This window comes from Lepidochelys kempii, chromosome 9, assembly GCF_965140285.1.
Source record: "Lepidochelys kempii isolate rLepKem1 chromosome 9, rLepKem1.hap1, whole genome shotgun sequence".
In the NCBI taxonomy this organism is placed as follows: Eukaryota; Metazoa; Chordata; order Testudines; family Cheloniidae; genus Lepidochelys; species Lepidochelys kempii.
Genome location: NC_136388.1, coordinates 25,036,285 through 25,055,159, shown reverse-complemented (window position 1 = coordinate 25,055,159; position 18,875 = coordinate 25,036,285). Strand labels below are relative to the sequence as shown.

Here is an 18,875-nt window from a genome sequence, read left to right as displayed (position 1 = left end):
CATGAAAGTGAAACTTACAAATGTAGTGGGTTTTTTTGTTACATAACTTTACTCAAAAACAAAACAATGTAAAACTTTAGAGCCTACAAGTCCACTCAGTTCTACTTCTTGTTCAGCCAATCACTAAGACAAAGAAGTTTGTTTACATTTATGGGCAATAATGCTGCCCACTTCTTATTTACAATGTCACCTGAAAGTGAGAACAGGCCTTCACATGGCACTTTCGTAGCTGGCATTGCAAGGTATTTATGTGCCAGATATGCTAAACATTCGTATGTTCCTTCATGCTTCGGCCACCATTCCAGAGAACATGCTTCCATGTTGATGATGCACATTAAAAAAATAATGCATTAATTAAATTTGCGGCTGAACTCCCTGGGGGGAGAATTGTATGTCTCCTGTTCTGTTTTACCCGCATTCTGCCATATATTTCATGATATAGCAGTCTCGGATGATGACCCAGCACATGTTGTTCGTTTTAAGAACACTTTCACAGCAGATTTGACAGAATGCAAAAAAGCTACCAATGTAGCTATCTTTAGAAATCTTAGATCACTCGATCCAAGGTTTAGGAATCTGAAGTGCCTTCCAAAAACTGAGAGGGATGAGACGTGGAGCATGCTTTCAGAAGTCTTAAAAGAGCCAGACTCTGATGCGGAAACTACAGAACCCGAACCACCAATCAACTTTCTGCTGGTGGCATCTGACTCAGATGATGAGAATTAACACACGTCAGTCGGCACTGCTGTGGATCATTATCAAGCAGAACCTGTTATCAGCATGGACACACGTCCTCTGAAATGGTGGTTAAAGCATGAAGTGACATATGAATCTTTAGTGCATCTGGCACATAAATACCTTGCAATGCCAGTGACAACAGTGCCATGCAAATGCCAGTGCTCACTTTCAGGTGATATTGTAAACAAGAAGCGGGCATCATCTCCTGCAAATGTAAACAAACTTGCTTGTCTGAGTGATTGGCTGAACAAGAAGTAGAACTGAGTGGACTTGTAGGCTCTAAAGTTTTACGTTGTTTTATTTTTGAGTGTAGTTATTTTTTGTACATAATTCTACATTTGTAAGTTCAACTTTCATGATAAAGAGATTGCACTACAGTACTTGTATTAGGTGAATTGAAAAATACTATTATAGTACTTTTGTTTTTTACAGTGCAAATATTTATAATAAAAAATAAACAAAGTGAACACTGTACACTTTTTATTCTGTGCTGTAAGTGAAATCAATATATTTGAAAATGTAAAAAATATCCAAAACTATTTAAATAAATGGTATTCTATTATTGTTTAACATTGCAATTAATCACGCAATTCATTTTTTAATGGCTTGACTGCCCTAATTATTTTATATCCTAGAAAGGGTGATCAGCCTGCCCTACTCTTAAAAGGAATACACCTTTTCATAAAGCCAGAATGTCAGATCTGTTCTGGTGGCAAACTGTTATTATCAAGATCATAAAAGTTCAACACACACACAAGTATACTGCTCTCATAATAGGTTTTTTGGCTATTTCATCCTTCAAAAGTATAAGCGTCCTCAGTTTTAAAAAACTGCAGCTAAGAATAAGAACAGAGGATAAGAAGACATTTAATGTGCCATGTTTAATTTTTAAGGTTGCACAGAGTTTAGTGCTCTTGACTACAAAACATGTCTAATTCACTTGATTTAACCTAGATACAGAAACAAACAATGAATATTCAAAAGGTCACTTCCACCAGATTATAATCTTTAAATTGTGCAACTCTTTACAAATATATAAAAAAAATTATTTATACTACAAGCAAATAAGTAGTTTATTGATATACTAACTTATGCTCACCTACTGTGTTTCAAAATTTAAATTCTTGTGGTTAGGAGCTTCTATACACTCTTCTTTTTAAGATCAGCTGTGTCAATTCACCTTTTCTATTAATTACATAGTAGAACTAGTTATTCAACATGTTAAACTTTTAAAACACACAAATAGTAAACATAATACATATGTGTTCCCTTATATCGGACTCAAACTAAAATACGTATGTACAACAAAGGTCCAAGAAAGCAGAAGTATTGGAAAGTTATATTCTTTTGGTGATATCTAATAATTAATATTCAGTTGTCAAGCAGTCCTCCTACATATTATATTCCACTGCAATGTAAGTGAAGTGTGACATGAATATTTTAGATGTTCAAAAATAGGATCTTCAGTCATTTCCACTGAGGTAAATAAAGACATCTGGGTGTTCAGCACTCTTGAAAATCTGACCACTTATTTAGGAGCCTAAATTAAGGATTTAGAAGCATAACTTTAGGCTCCTATATTTGAATAATGTTAGCCTTCACACACTTTAGCAGGCATCATCATGCGGAAGTTTATTTTTATACAGGAATTATACTATATTTAAACATCTCTTTAAGTGATATTACTAGGACTATTTTCTATATTTTTCCTTGAGGAAGGAGCCTCAAAAATCAAGGCTCAGGCTTTCCTTCATAAGCTCATTGTTAATAAAAAGCACGCACCAAAGAGACACTCATCGATGTCCAAATAGCATTTTTCCATCTAAGTCCTTCCCATTTCACTTTTAAATACGTATTCGTAGCCAGTTTGCAAATTGTTTTAACTTCTGTACAAATTTATTATTACTTATATGATCTTTAAGTTTTTCAACATAACTTTCTTCTTTCCATATTCCCTTATTTTTCTTCAGGGCTTTTAGTTCTGCTTGAAGTAGTCTTTTGTGAAGCTTCCAGTATAATGGAGAGTCATGATGTAGTCCTTCAATACGAGTTGTTTTGCCAAGCCCTTGTCTCAAGATCTCTTCATTCAGGCACACACTGAAAAATCTACCCTACAAAAAGATTAAGTGAAGGCAGCATTTCACATTATGTATTCACTTGGCCATTTACAAAGGATATTAACACTATTAGTACATTTTCAATTAATCTGTTGTGTGAATTGTCTGAATGTTATGAGTTAGGAATGACCTCTTTTTGGCTAATTCTATACCCTTTTGGTGTTGGGAACTCCAGAAATAGTTAAAAGTTGTAGAGCATTCAAATTGCTTTTAGCATTTATAAATTAAAACATGAAATACGCAGGCATCTGTGGAACAACATTTAATACACCAGATACTCGATCAATCAAAATTCTTAAGACATTGTAGAGCACTAGACTACAGAGCTTGCACTGTATTTTCAGATGCCACAAACCATGACTGCGTGGAGAATTGCTAACTAGCCACTCAAAAGCTATATTCACATTTTACGTGAGTTCGCAAAAGTATAAATATTTATTTTATCTCCAATTTGAACATATAAAATGTCTGCATAAATGTTTAATATATCAATTTAATATAATACCATTATATCTTACATATTAAGCAAATAATAGCAATAATCACTGCAAATCTTAGGATATAAATAAAAGTTAAAGAACTGTCAGTCCTTCTTGTTACTGTGTTTACCTTATTTACTAAAATGAGGCAATCAAGCACCAAATCCTCCCTTCCAAGAAGCTGGAACCACATCATTTGTGCAGGTTTTAACTCTTCCTGTAACCAGGCCATAGCATTCGGTGTCAGCTCCACTCCAGCAAGTCTGACCAGCAAAACACCATTTGATTGCCCTGAATATATTACATATATAAAAAACGTTTTTCTTACTACAACATGATCGAAAAAGATCCAATTCCACACAATGGGCCAGATCCTTAGTGTCTGCAAAAAGTGTAGCTTCACTGACTTACATGGAATATTTATTTAAGTCGCTGGAACAACAATGATTTACAACAGCAGAGGATCTGGTCTCATACGTTCTGACATGATATTTATCTCCTGTTTCAGAATAATGTGCTTAAAAATTGTCAGAAAATATTTTCCTAGAAAATTTATGTACACATTAAGAAAAGAGATTCCAAGACATCAGACTGTAATGCCTAATGTCAGATTTTTTTCTTAGAGAATCACACTGCTTAAAAAAGCCTGATTCTTCTTTCTCCCCAGTATATGTCAGGAGTAACTACATTAAACTACATTGAACTACAACAGTGTGAAACTTGTGTGCAATTAAAATCAAGCCCAAGTTTTTATTTTGTTGACATTTAACCTATCGATGATGTACTCAGAAGACTGAAATCCAGACCTCTTACAGTGTCTTTAAAGCCAATGACACATTTGGTTACAGCATGATTTATCCAACAAAGATAATTCTATTTAAACTACATATAAAAGTAATTGCCCAGCAGAGGGAAGATGCATCATCAAAAGTTTAGTGTGTCCACTTTATATTCTGGTTTGAATAAATATCTTCCCTATGTATGAATGACTTTTTTTTTTAAATATTAACATTTTCTGACAGCATTTGCAGTAAACACACACTCAGCTATGATCCAATGGAGTTATACAACCTCACAGAAATCAATGGAGTTATGAACATAGGAACTGCATAACTGGGTCAGACCAGTGGTCCATCTAGATTAGTGTGCTGTCTTCAATGGCAGCTGATAGCATCTACTTCTGGAAGGTGCAAGAAACTCTGACATGGACAATTATAGAACTTCCATATGGAAGTTTCTTCTACGTCCCTTCAGTTAAAAATAGGCTTGTGCCTTGAAGCATCAGAGTTTATAGCCCTTCCAATCTTTTTTTAATTCTATCTAATGAAATTATCATTATCTGTACAAGCTAGGATATTCTAGGGAATCTACGGGACTTAGGTGCTCAAACCCCAGTGAATTTCTATATCAAATCCCTCTAAACAGTTATACTGGCAAACCCTCCTACTGCAGCTGTAGCGTACTGGCAATAGCGTGCGTTTGCCAATATAGCTTATACTAGTTCCCTGAACAAAATAAGTTATGCTGGCAAAAGCACTTTTTTGCGGATATAACAAACTAAACTGGGGCTTCTGTCAGTATAAAAGTGTCAAAAAAACCTCACACCCTTAAACATTATTATGCCTATGAAAGATTCTAATATTGACGAGGCCTCAGTCTCTCATGCCTCCGTTCCCCAGCCATCAAGTGGGAAAACTATAAGTCCCTGCCTCATGGGTGTCTTGTGAAGATAAATACATTAAAGATTCTGAGGCACTCAGATACTATGGTAACAGGGACCACATGAATACATAAGATGTCTAGACAGATGCATATTCAATTCACAGTATTAATAAATCCTTACAATACACTTTTAAAGTATTTGGATAAATATTACCTCATTTTACTGGTGGGGAAACTTCAGCAGAGAGGTGAAATAACATGGCCTCAGCCTCACACAGAGTCAGTGCCAGAGCCAGAATCAGAACTCAGGCCCTCTTCACTCCCAACCCTTCCTCTACCACTGCTTATACAGTAACTGTTCTGTGTGTGAACAGAACTTCATTTTCTAAGCTGTCTCCCCAACTGCTTTCTAAGGGCACTACATTAACTAAAAAAGTTTTTAAAGGAACAATTCAGATGTTGCAGATTTTTGCTCATTTAGTTGATATCAATTGTATCAAATGAGGACATTTAATTTTGTCATGATTAGTCTCATTCTTCCTGAACTTTTACTTACATTTTCTCTGTAATGATGACAGGAAAGGAAGGCTAATGGGAACATGTTCAACTTCTAGTCCTTTCTCAGTTATGTGACATAACCTTCCTCGTAGTTTCACATTCTTTTCTATAAATTCTACTGGTATATCCAAAGCACTCGTAAATTTTGTTGTCTGTTGATACAGGAGGAAGGAAGAGTAAGACAAAGTCTTAGGAAAAATAAAAACAGCAGTTACACATTATTTGAAAAAATGCAATCACACTGAACCCATATTTTGTCAAGATGAATCTTGCAAATTACAAACTCCACTACGTTATACTAATGAACTTTATTATTATTATTAATTTGTTGTAGCTATTGCTAGACATTTTCCACACAATTAAAAAGAATGGTCCCCACTCCAAGGAACTCACAATCAAGTACAGGCAAGTAGACAGAGGTCAGGGGAAAGACAATAACAATACCCATTTTATATACAATTTATACACAAGTCAATCTGATTCACTATATGCAGAATGGCAGAAGTGCATCTTTAAGAGAAGATTAAAAATCAACAAGGGTAGGAGTCTTGCAGATGAGCTCAGAGAGGTTATCCCGTGCAGGGGTGCAAGAAAGGCGCACATAAGTGATTTTGTCAGATTCTCACACAAGGGTGGACAATTTTGGAAACGCTGGCAGCAGGAGAGGCTTGACAAGGCAGTATATGTGAGGAGAGGCAGAGTTATGTAGAACTTTGAACACCAAGACAGAAATTTAAATCTGATTTGACATCAGATGGGAAATCAATTGAGAGATTCAAAAAGGGGAGGTTACATGATCAATCTGATGAGCAATGAGTTTAGCAGCAGCATTTTGTATGGATTGAAGGAGGACAATGTGTGTGTTTGGGAGGGACCAAAGTGGGACATAATTGGGGCATAAACTAGAGATTTGGTGTGAGGACTGACAGAAAAAGACAAATCCTAGAAATGAAGAAACTTTATTATCAATGTTTAATTTTAAAGCCCCTATTGTTTAAGATCATATGCAGGATATATTCAGATTAATCTATTCACATAGTTATTAAGTGATGCTCTCACTGAATGACACATCACGCTCTAAAAAAGCCAGCTGAACATCCCATCATCCCATTTTTATTCTATTTACTAAACCTTCACTCTGTTGTCTGCAAGGTCCCCTAACTAGGAATTGAGAAATATGGGACCTTGCAGGCAGAGAGTTTGAAGGTTTTGTAAATAAATAAAATAAAATGGGGTTGAGAAGTGGCTCAGAGTCAAATCTAATTTGCATTCCAAGGTCCAACAGCCATTTAAGTGTATTTACAAAGACTTGAATTTTTTTTAAATACCATCATACGCAAATACCCAGGTTTGAGAAAAAAGCAATGACTGCAGTAAAGACTATTCAGTACTGCTTCACATTAACATTACATCTAAAATCTTATAGAGTTCTAGGACATGTGAAGATCAGTTCGGAATACAGTTCCAGTAATAACCAAACAAGAATTCAAAGAACATTAGGCATATTCAGACTCCAAAGTATGAGGTAAAATTAGCTTTGGGAATCATTATAGTTTCAGTCCCTGCATAAAACAACTGCAACCCCAATTGCCTTTTGGAATTAAAAAGCGCTCTTGTGAGCTGTTTGGGCAGATATATTGCAAACTGTAAGAAAATGGTTCTCGGAATCGTAAGGAGAGAGTGGAATTCAACTGACTATGCCACTTCTACACCAGCTAACTGCCAGGCAGAACAATGTTAAGATCTGCTTTATATTGCCAATGTGGCGTAAAGCAGTCTTATGAAATGCCAGGAGCTGGCCCGATGCGTCAGTCATACGAGTGAGGGAAGATTTTAGGGTGAGTATAAAGAGAAGGAAGGATATCACAGCTCAGGAAGTAGAACAACATGTGGCAAGTAACTGCCTGCTATGAAGAGTTATGGGAAAGGAACAGAGGTAACAAACATCAGTGTTCAAGTCACATGAGTGCTTCTGTTGACTCAACTGGGATTACATACACTAGTAAACTGAAAAAGGTCCCAAGATTGGAAGAGTAGAAAGGACAGACAGATGAGTAGGAGTCTATCTAGAAGACTGTAGGAAGATATAGTAGGAAGACACAGGAACTAGAAGGAGCAAGTCTATGGAAAGTTTTTTTTAAAAAAAACGAGGGCAAAATGGAACTGGAGAGGAACAGGACATGAATGAAGGTGACAGGGATGATACAGTCCAATCTCCAGGGGAAAAGTTGCCTGAGCACAGCATATGAATCATCAAATGTTTAGAAAATGCAAAAAAGAGAAATGAAACAATCAAGGCAGAATGTGATCACAAGATGAATAAGAAATTCAGCAGACTGAGTCAAAATAAGGAGGAATTCTAGCAATGCTCTGGAAGTGGTGAAAGAGGTTTATAGACAAGGGAGACATAGGGGGTAAGAGGGAATCTGAAGTCAAAGCTGACAAGATTTTTGGCCTCGGAAGTAAAGTTTAGTTTGAAAGTAAAGAAAGGTCAACAGATGTGTGTATAATTATGTTGCCAAAAACCCATCACATTTTATTATTGCTACATCTAATTAAAGATTTTTTGAAGATGAAGTACAATAAAATACATGTGAAATCTTAAAGTTACTCTTCTGTCAATTAGAGATTACACAGTTTGATTGTGAACCACTTCTACAACCTCAGTACAGTCGCAGCAATATTAAACCAGTGGAAGAGAGAATTTACAGACTGCCTGTAATCTTCCAATCCACCAGACCAACCACTTCAAGATTCCTTTTCAAATATGAATGAAAGATCATTAAAAATAGGGATTATTTTTCAATTGCTCTCTAACCCTAATGTAAAGTTTTCACAAACTTTCATTTATAGAAACACTTGAAATAAGAACAGTATAAACATACTGTGCAAGCTATTAGGGAGTAGGTCTTCTCTGCCCAGAACAAATTGCCTGTAGAGCCCACAAAGATGGCTGTTGGCAACATTTGTAGCCCACTGATGCCCAGGCTTTTGATCCAGTTCTGAGAATCAACTGAGAATACTTTCAAGCAGATCTGAATTGCTCCAGCTGCAATGACTCTAAAGGAGCATCTCTGGAGGATCAATAGAGTTCAGCAGCACTTTGGCCACACCCTTCTCATATCCCCTCCTCTACAGGCCAGCCCTATGTCACCTCCTAGATTCTCTTATGCCAAGGCAACACTCCCCCCCAACTGATCAGTTACCCTAGCTGTCTGCCTGTTTTGTTATGCCAGAGTGACACAAAGAAGATGGAACAGTGACACAATCTGACCCCATACATCTTCAACTAAACGAGACAAAAGGGTATAAAGACTGCTCATTAACAAATTATTCACAACTTACCAATTTAATACTCTTTGCAAATAAAATGACTCCAGCTATTGCCATTCCAGTGCTAATGTTCTGCAAAAAACAGATTTAAATCCTTAATTTTTTTCACCTCTCATTATTTTCATCGGATTAAAAACATTAAAGAAAAAATAAAATAAAACCGAAGAGGTAACAGGCAATCAAGAAGTTCTAATATGAATTGACTCACTGGGGGATCTTGCGCAAGTTCTCTGTTTTGTATTTTAGTGAATCTAGAGTACAAATGATTTAATAAATAATACATAATAATAAAACTGATCTCGCTCACAACCAAATATGTCCGACAGAAGTTTTCCAGATCATACATATTACTAAGACGTTAATAAAGCAAGTTGCTCATGATAGTAGATGAATTTAAGAAAACACACATTACAGAAAAATGCAGGAAATTTTCAAGTCTACCTGAAGATTCAGCAAAGGAGCTACATCGAGTACTTAAAAATACCTTCCATAACATGACATCTAGATCCAGCTAATACGATCCAACAAGGCACATTGCATTTTATTGGGAAATCCCACTATTTGTATTACTTTTAGCTCCATTCTCCCCCTCTTCCCAAAAAAGCAGGCAAAATGGCCCATTCAAATTACAATTGCTGTTTTAATAATAAATATAATTAATGTAATAATAAATAATAATAATAATAATAAAATGTATACTAATTACCTCAAAAATGGAATCTTCAGGATACAGATTGTAAAATTCTTTACAAGTGACTTCTCCAGAGTTAGAAATATCTTGATCTATAGTTTCACTAACCCAAATGCTGCCATTGCTTACAACATGGAAAGTAAATGTTTCACAGTTGTAATCAAGCACTGAATGTAGCCCTGTTTCATGCGATACCTTCTCAAAAAAAAAAAAAAAAGTGAGATGAAAAGAAAATCAAACTACGAATTCTCATAGGAATTGCGCCTATTTTGTACAGCTATTTTAGTACTATTTGACTTCACCCCTCATTGCAAAGTCTGTTCCAGGAAGTGTTGGTATTTCTTTTTAAGTGCTGAATCCCATAACAACATTCCTTTAAATAGATGTAATTTCTTATGTTGCTAGATTACCTCTGCCTGCTTTTCACAATGATAAATGTGTTGATTTTAGAAAGTAAAGCATATTACAATTTCTAACTGTCCTCTAAATTGTAGACCTTTGCATTAAATACATTGCTGTAGCATTACTAAAAATAGAAGTTTTAACACAAGTCTAATAAATCCCCTCTTGGCACCCAGAAGCAAGGGTTTACCATTTGGATTTCTAGAGCAAAACTCAGAAGTGTAGAGAGCAGGCAGCCCTCCTTGCTTATGTCAGGGCTAGCTTTGGCCCTCAGTCTAGAACAGAGGTGGGCAAACTATGGTCCACGGGCCACATCCGGCCTGTGGGACTGTCCTGCCCAGCCCCTGAGCTCCTGCCCCGGGAGGCTAGCCCCCGGCCCCTCCCCTGCTGTTCACCTGCAGCCACGCTGCCATGCGGGCAGCGGGGCTGCGAGCTCCTGCCGCTCTGAGCGGCATGGTAAGGGGGCAGCAGCGGCGCGCGGTGGTGACATGGTTGGGTAGGAATTCCCGGGGGGCAGTCAGGGGACAGGGAGCAGTTGGATGGGGCGGAGGTTCCGGGGCAGTCAGGGGTTGAGGAATAGGGGGGTTGAATAGGGCGTGGGAGTCCCGGGGGGCCTGTCAGGGGGCAGAAGTGTTAGATAGGGGGTGGATAGTGTTAGATAGGGATCCCGGGGGGGTGGTTTGGGGGGTCCCAGGAGGGGGCAGTGAGGGGACAAGGAGCAGGAGGGGTTGGATGGGTCAGGGGTTCTGAGGGGGACAGTCAGAGAGCAGGAAGTGGGAGGGAGTGCATAGGGGGCAGAGCCAGGCTGTTGGGGAGGCATAGCCTTCCCTACCGGGCCCTCCATATAGTTTTGCACCCCGATGTGGTTTCGGGCCAAAAAGTTTGCCCACCCCGGTCTAGAACCTTCCTAGAAATGCTCGTGATTCCAGATGTTGTATATTATAATTAAAACGTCATTAAAAGTCTCAGTATTTTTAGACAGGAAGGCAGAAATAAAGGTTAAGGTGGTTGAGTAGCATTGTATATCAACGATGAGGTAGAATGTAAAGAAATAAGTAGCAATGGAATGGATAAGGCAGAGTCCGTCTGGGCAAAAATCACTACTAGAGCCTCCCTTGTGATAGTGCTTGGGGTATGCTATAGACCGCTGGGATCTAATTTGGATATGGATAGAGCCCTCTTTAATGTTTTTAATAAAGTAAATACTAATGGAAACTGCGTGATCATGGGAGACTTTAACTTCCCAGATACAGACTGGAGGACAAGTGCTAGTAATAATAATAGGGCTCAGATTTTCCTAAATGCGATACCTGATGGATTCCTTCATTAAGTAGTTGCTGAACAGACAAGAAGGGATGCCATTTTAGATTTGGTTTTGGTGAGTAGTGAGGACCTCATAGAAGAAATGGTTGTAGGGGACAACCTTGGTTCAAGTGATCGTGAGCTAATTCAGTTCAAACTGAATCGAAGGATAAACAAAAATAAATCTGTGACTAGGGTTTTTGATTTCAAAAGGGTTGACTTTCAAAAATTAAGGAAATTAGTTAGGGAAGTGGATTGGACTGAAGAATTTATGGATCTAAAGGCAGAGGAGGCCTGGGATTACTTCAAGTCAAAGCTGCAGAAGCTATCGGAAGCCTGCATCCCAAGAAAGAGGAAATAATTCATTGGCAGGAGTTATAGACCAAGCTGGATGAGCAAGCATCTCAGAGAGGTGATTAAGAAAAAGCTGAAAGCATACAGGGAGTGGAAGATGAGAGGGATCAGCAAGGAAAGCTACCTTATTAAGGTCAGAACATGTAGGGATAAAGTGAGACAGGCTAAAAGTCAAGTAGAGTTGGACCTTGCAAAGGGAATTAAAACCAATAGTAAAAGGTTCTATAGCCATATAGATAAGAAGAAAACAAAGAAAGAAGAAGTAGGACTGCTAAACACTGAGGATGGAGTGGAGGTTAAGGATAATCTAGGCATGGCCCAATATCTAAACAAATACTTTGCCTCAGTCGTTAATGAGGTTAATGAGGATTTTAGGGATAATGATAGCATGACAAATGGGAATGAGGATATGGAGGTAGATATTACCATATCTGAGGTAGAAGCAAAACTCAAACAGCTTAATGGGACTAAATCGGCGGGCCCAGCTAATCTTCATCCAAGAACATTAAAGGAATTGGCACATGAAATTGCAAGCCCATTAGCAAGAATTTTTAATGAATCTGTAAACTCAGGGGTTGTACTGTATGACTAGAGAATTGCTAACATAGTTCCTAGTTTTAAGAAAGGGGAAAAAAACTACAGGGTAACTACAGGCCTGTTAGTTTGACATCTGTAGTATGCAAGGTCTTGGAAAAAATTTTGAAGGAGAAAGTAATTAAGGACATTGAAGTCAATCATAAATGGGACAAAATACAACATGGTTTTACAAAAGGTAGATCATGCCAAACCAACCTGTTCTCCTTCTTTGAGAAAGTAACAGATTTTTTAGACAAAGGAAACGCAGTGGATCTAATTTACCTAGATTTCAGTAAGGCGTTTGATACGGTGCCACATGGGGAATTATTAGTTAAATTGGAAAAGATGGGGATCAATATGAAAATTGAAAGGTGGATAAGGAATTGGTTAAAGGGGAGACTACAGCGGGTCATACTGAAAGGTAAACTGTCAGGCTGGAGGGAGGTTACCAGTGGAGTTCCTCAGGGATCAGTTTTGGGACCAATCTTATTTAATCTTTTTATTACTGACCTCTGCACAAAAAGTAGGAGCGTGCTAATAAAGTTTGCAGGTGATACAAAGCTGGGAGATATTGCCAAATTAGAGAAGGACCGGGATATCGTACAGGAGGATCTGGATGACCTTGTAAACTGGAGTAATAGTAATAGGATGAAATTTAATAGTGAGAAGTGTAAGGTCATGCATTTAGGGATTAATAACAAGAAGCTTAGTTATAAGATGGGGAAGCATCAATTAGAAGTAACGGAGGAGAAGGAACTTGGAGTATTGGTTGACCACAGGATAACTATGAGCTGCCAATGTGATATGGCCGTGAAAAAAGCTAATGCGGTCTTGGGATGCATCAGGCGAGGTATTTCCAGTAGAGATAAGGAGGTGTTAGTACCGTTATACAAGGCACTGGTGAGACCTCACCTGGAATACTGTGTGCAGTTCTGGTCTCCCATGTTTAAGAAGGATGAATTCAAACTGGAACAGATACAGAGAAGGGCTACTAGGATGATCCGAGGAATGGAAAACCTGTCTTATGAAAGGAGACTCAAGGAGCTTGGCTTGTTTAGCCTAACTAAAAGAAGGTTGAGGGGAGATACGATTGCTCTCTATAAATATATCAGAGGAATAAATACCGGAGAGGGAGAGGAATTATTTAAGCTCAGTACCAGTGTGGACACAAGAACAAATGGATATAAACTAGGCATCAGGAAGTTTAGACTTGAAATTAGATGAAGGTTTCTAAGCATCAGAGGAGTGAAGTTTTGGAATAGCCTTCCAGGGGAAGCAGTGGGAGCAAAAGACCTATCTGGCTTCAAGATTAGACTCAATAAGTTTATGGAGGAGATGGTATGATGGGATAACATGATTTTGGTAATGAATTGATCTTTAAATATTCATGGTAAATAGGCCCAATGGCCTGTGATGGGATGTTAGATGGCGTGGGAGCTGAGTTACTACAGAAAATTATTTCCTGGGTATCTGTCTGGTTAATCTTGCCCATATGCTCAGGGTTTAGCTGATTGCCATATTTGGGGTCGGGAAGGAATTTTCCTCTAGGGCAGATTGGAAGAAGCCCTGGGGGTTTTTTGCCTTCCTCTGCAGCATGGGGCACGGGTCACTTGCTGGAGGATTCTCTGCACCTTGAAGTCTTTAAATCATGATTTGAGGACTTCTATCGCTCAGCCACAGGTGAGAGGTTTTTTTGCAGGAGTGGGTGGGCGAGATTCTGTGGCCTGCATTGTGCAGGATGTCAGACTAGATGATCATAATGGTACCTTCTGACCTTAATGTCTATGAGAAAGGAGTGCTCAAGAACAGCCTAATACCTTCCCTGCAGGGTTGCCTATTATGTTGCAATTTATTTTCCTGGGCTCTATTTAATCTTGTTTTATTTATGTTTATTTTAAGGCTGTAAATACCATTTTAAAAGTTAACAGTTAAAATATTTCATTTAAATGGTTAAGCGATTAAGCAGCTGGGGCCGGGAGTTCACTGTTAAGGCGGGTTAACACGTTGAACTAATGCTTACCAGTTAAATAAACTAGCGATGTAAAATGTTATCAGATACTCTTCTGATGACCAGTGAACCGATTCAAAGCCAGAGCAGATAGCAGAGGAAAAAGAGGCATGAACCTTGAGCAATGGTGCCTCCGCTGACGGTTGTCACGGGAACGGGTGGGCTTTGCCTAGCCTCACAAGCTCCAAGCCAGCTGGGTCCCAGCCATGTCAGCGCTGGGTACCTCAACTGTCCCGCCTGTGCCCGCCACCGCTAACTACCCCGCGCGCCCTCTTCCCCCGGAACAGCGCGGGGCGGCCCCCAACGCTCCGGGGCTGGCGGCGAAGGGGAACGACCCCAAGGAGCGGGCGCGGGCGCGGGCTCGGAGGCGCCCAGGCCAGCTCCCAGCCGCAAGGCAGAGGGGGCTAATCCGGCCAGTGGCAGGGAGGGCGCCGGCATCGCTCCTCCCTCCCCGGGACGGGGCGTGTAACGTGTTCCGCTCCAGCCGCGCAGGAGCCAGCCGGGCCCTGCCAGCGGCCTCCTGCCTGCGCGGGGATCTCAGGGGTGCTGAGCGCCCGGGGCCGCGGCACGCCAGGCTCCAACCGCTGGGTGGGGCCCCGAGGGCGGGCGGTGGCGGGAACAGCGGGGCGGAGCGGCCTCTAAGGGAGCCTCCCTGCCGGGGCCCTTCCACAAGAGACCCCTGGCCCGCGACCCCCCACCGCCCTGCTGTACCCAGCCTGCCCCGCACGCCCCTCCCCGCAGGGTACCCGGAGGACGGTGAGGTGGGAGTCCGCCCACTCGGAGATGCGAGCGACGTAATTCCCAGGCTCTCCCTGCGGCTCAGCCATGGCCCAGCCTCGGCTTCCCGCTCAGCGGCTCGCCCGGGCCGCGGCCTGGCACGCCGGCTCCGCTCGCCCTGCCCGCAGCGCCACCTGCCGGGGCCGCCTGGTAGCGCACGGCTACGCGGACAGCGAGCACCTGCCCTACCCCCTCCGTGCGTCCTCCCCAGGGGCCGGGCAGCAGCGGAGGGTCACTGCACTCCTGTCTCTGCCTCACAAGAGCATGTCGCCTATGAAACACAGCTCCCACACCATGGCTGCAAATGGACTGGGGCCTTCCAGCCTCTTTTTTCCCAAAAAGAAAAGGAGGACTTGTGGCACCTTAGAGACTAACCAATTTATTTGAGCATAAGCTTTCGTGAGCTACAGCTCACTGAATGCATCCAGTGAAGTGAGCTGTAGCTCACAAAAGCTTATGCTCAAATAAATTGGTTACTCTCTAAGGTACCACAAGTACTCCTTTTCTTTTTGCAGATACAGACTAACACGGTTGCTACTCCGAAACCTATTTGAGCAGTTTAGTATCATCTGCAAACTTTGCCACCTCACTGTTTACCCCTTTCTCCAGATCATTTATGAATAAGTTGAATAGGATTGGTCTTAGGACTGAGCCTTGGGGAACACCACTAGTTACCCCTCTCCATTCTGAAAATTTACCATTTATTCCTACCCTTTGTTCCCTGTCTTTTAACCAGTTCTTGATCCATGAAATGATCTTCCTTCTCATCCCATGACAACTTAATTTACGTAAGAGCCTTTGGTGAGGGACTTTGTCAAAGGCTTTCTGGAAATCTAAGTACACTATGTCCACTGGATCCCACTTGTCCACATGTTTGTTGACCCCTTCAAAGAACTCTAATAGATTAGTAAGACATGATTTCCCTTTACAGAAAACATGTTGACTTTTGCCCAACAATTTATGTTCTTCTATGTGTCTAAATTTTATTCTTTACTATTGTTTCAACTAATTTGCCTGGTACTGACAATAGACTTACCAGTCTGTAATTGCCAGGATCACCTCTAGAGCCCTTCTTAAATAGTGGCGTTACATTAACTATCTTCTAGTCATTGGGTACAGAAGCTGATTTAATGGACAGATTACAAATCATAGTTAATAGTTCCGCAATTTCACATTTAAGTTCTTACAGAACTCTTGGGTGAATGCCATGTGGTCCTGGTGACTTGTTACTGTTAAGTTTATCAATTAATTCCAAAACTTCCTCTAATGACACTTCAATCTGTGACAATTCCTCAGATTTGTCACCTACAAAGGACAGCTCAGGTTTGGGAATCTCCCTAATATCCTCAGCTGTGAAGACTGAAGCAAAGCCTTTTCTACTATTGTCTTTCACCCCTCATTGAGTAATTGGCCTACTCTGTCCTCTGTCTCTGTAGCAGTTCAGACCCACCTCGGCAGCACCTCCTGCTGGTCGTGCTGGGAATTCTATCTCAGACCACCAGAGCGCTTTTTACTAGCGGTGTCTCACTCACCATTACTTCCACTTCCTCCACTGTCTAGACCCGCATCGCTCCCAGACCACGGTGTCCTGTTCAGGACACAGCCCTCCAGCTGTGCCCCAGCCTGCTGTCTCCCCCATTTCGGTCCTTCCACATGCCTCAGTGGACAACTACAGTCTCTCGTCTAGCCCCTGGCTTCAGGGGCAAACTGTAGTCTAGATTTAGGTCATGCTCCTCATTGGCAAGTAGGGGTAAAGGGGGACCCAGGCCCAGGGACCCTATAGCTGGCAGCTACTTACTGCCCTTCCTCCTCCTATTCCTGCTGCCTATTTTCCCTGGGCCACTTCCCCCATAGCCCTCGCACCTTCCCTGTCTTTGCTTCAGGGCCTCAATCTGGCCATGGTCAGCCAAGCGCTCCCCTCTTGCTCCGCTACCCTTCCCAGCACTGCAGTATCTCTGGTGCTCCTTGGCAGACAGTCCTTCCCCCTTGCCCTCCAGGGAGAGGCTGCCCCTTGCTCTGCTGAGCAGCCCTCTATATATGGGCTGCTCCAGCAAGCCTTCTCCTGACTGGCTCTCCCAATAAACCCTTTCCTGATTAGCTGCCTTAATCCTTTTCCTGCCTGTATGGGGCAGCTGCCCCACCACAGTCGCCCTCCTGCTTCTAATGTATTTGTAAAATGTTTTCTTGTTACCCCTTATGTCCCTACCTCGTTTAATCTTGTTTTGTAAAAATCTTGGCCTAATTTTGTCTCTACATTCTTGTGTTTTTTATATTCAACTTTTGTAATTTGACCTTGTTTCCAAGTTTTTTATGATTCTTTTTTGAGTTCCACATTGTTGAAGTTCTCCTGGTTAAGCCAGGGTGGTCTGTTAACATACTTCCTATTTTTCCTACACTTTGGGATAGTTTGTTCTTATGCCCTTAATAACATCTCTTTAAAAAACTGCTAACTCTGCTGAACTTTTTTCCCTGAGACTTGTTTCCCACAGGATCTTACCTACCAATTTGCCGAAGTCTGCCTTCTTGAAAGTCATTGTCTTTATTCTGCTGTCTTCTCTCCAATCATTCCTTAAAATCATGAACTCTATCATTTCATGACCACTTTCGCCCAAGCTGCCTTCCACCTTCAAATTCTCAACCCCGTTCCTCCTTGTCAGAATCAAATCTAGAACAGCCTCTCCCCTAATGACTTTCTCCACCTTCTGTAACATAAAGCTGCTCCTGACCCCAAGCACTACTCCTGCATAGCCATAGTTTTTCCTTGCCCTCTCCGAGCCCTGATCCCGTCTTCCTCCCCCATCCTCATTAGCCCCTGCTATCTAATCTGCTTCCCTGGCTCCTCGGGGTGTTTGATGAGCAGAGCTAGGGACTCAGGGAGACAAGGTAGCAGCATCCAAAAATGAGAGTAACTGCGATAACCTGGTAGTTCCATCAGCTTTTCCTTGGAGAGACAGAATAAGTTATAATGAACAAAGAATAATTCTGGATTTAAAGTTCAGTTTTAAAAACCAGCTTATGTCTGAGCTTGAGGGAAAAGTTTGGTGTTTGTAAGAACTGTGTTCCTTTAGCTAGAGGAGCCTCAAAATATTATTGTCTCAGGAACAATGTGAGAGGTTCCTTTTTAAATGTCACCTCTGATAAAATACACAAAATTCCACTGGCCCCTGAAGAGCAAGCACCCAAGCATTAATTTGCAAAGCAGAGGGATTTTAGTGCTGCCATAAATGGACATCTGAACAGGAACTAGGGGGTCTTAAATACAGCAGCCTTTGGTACTGAATTAGGTAGGTCCAGCTCCTCATTTCAGTTAGAAAGGGGAAGGACAGCAGGACATTTCGCTGGACATGCACTTGGCTTTCAGTGTTCTCTTGTCTAACTGAAGAGGCCAAGCTTGTTTGGGCAGGAGGAGGCCAAAAGGCTTTGGCCTCAACTTGGTTTAACCAAAGCCACCTCCTGATGGTATCGCAGTCTCAAGGGAGGACTTTTAGGGGAGAAATGTACTCTGAGGCTTACCTCTCAGGAGCCCATGGGTGTTATTGAATTTGAATCAGAGATATTATCTCAAACTTCTCAGGGAGGAAAAAATCCCAGCTATATATTTTCCTGCTCCAGTTCAGATTCAGAGTCCAACAGCTCATATTCATCAGCAGAGAAGGGAGAAGGAAAAGTCAGAGAACTCCTACTTCTTGGATATCCTGTTTCTACTCTCCTCCTTTTTAAAATTTCTTAGGTCTTTTTCTATACTTTGGGAGCGTAATAGCTCCACTGCAGCTTTGGTGAGGTTTTTTGGGACTTACCTGCTTGAGGGCCTGAAGCCTTCTCAAGAGATTGCTCTTTGAATTCTTCCCCACTGGGTCCCATTCCACCTGGGAGGTGTG

General features: G+C 41.2%; 1 protein-coding gene across 3 annotated transcripts; it reads right to left on the bottom strand.

The window, feature by feature from the left end:
* Positions 1-1,600: 1,600 nt before the first annotated feature.
* C9H3orf33 (chromosome 9 C3orf33 homolog) lies at positions 1,601-15,127 on the bottom strand. 3 transcript variants are annotated; one of them, XM_073359622.2, is made up of 6 exons: positions 14,967-15,127; positions 9,594-9,773; positions 8,900-8,959; positions 5,553-5,706; positions 3,465-3,625; positions 1,601-2,849 (listed from the first exon to the last, which is right to left on the bottom strand). In XM_073359622.2, the coding sequence occupies exons 1-6, from the start codon at positions 15,045-15,047 to the stop codon at positions 2,583-2,585; spliced, it is 903 nt and encodes a 300-aa protein (XP_073215723.2). In that variant the 5' UTR covers positions 15,048-15,127; the 3' UTR covers positions 1,601-2,582. The 3 variants fall into 3 exon arrangements, with proteins under 3 accessions (XP_073215723.2, XP_073215721.2, XP_073215720.2); XM_073359620.2 differs by lacking the exon at positions 14,967-15,127 and adding an exon at positions 9,096-9,138 and having other exon boundaries at positions 9,594-9,643; XM_073359619.2 differs by lacking the exon at positions 9,594-9,773 and having other exon boundaries at positions 14,967-15,125.
* Between the last annotated feature and the right edge of the window lie 3,748 nt (positions 15,128-18,875).

Coding starts and splice junctions, on each gene's coding strand:
- C9H3orf33 (XM_073359622.2), bottom strand. CDS start 15,047: ATGGCTGAGCCGCAGGGAGAGCCTGGGAATTACGTCGCTCGCATCTCC. Junction 8,960..9,593: donor CTGAAGATTCCATTTTTGAG/GTAATTAGTATA, acceptor TGTTTTTTGCAG/AACATTAGCACTGGAATGGC. Junction 5,707..8,899: donor TTGCAAAGAGTATTAAATTG/GTAAGTTGTGAA, acceptor CTGTATCAACAG/ACAACAAAATTTACGAGTGC.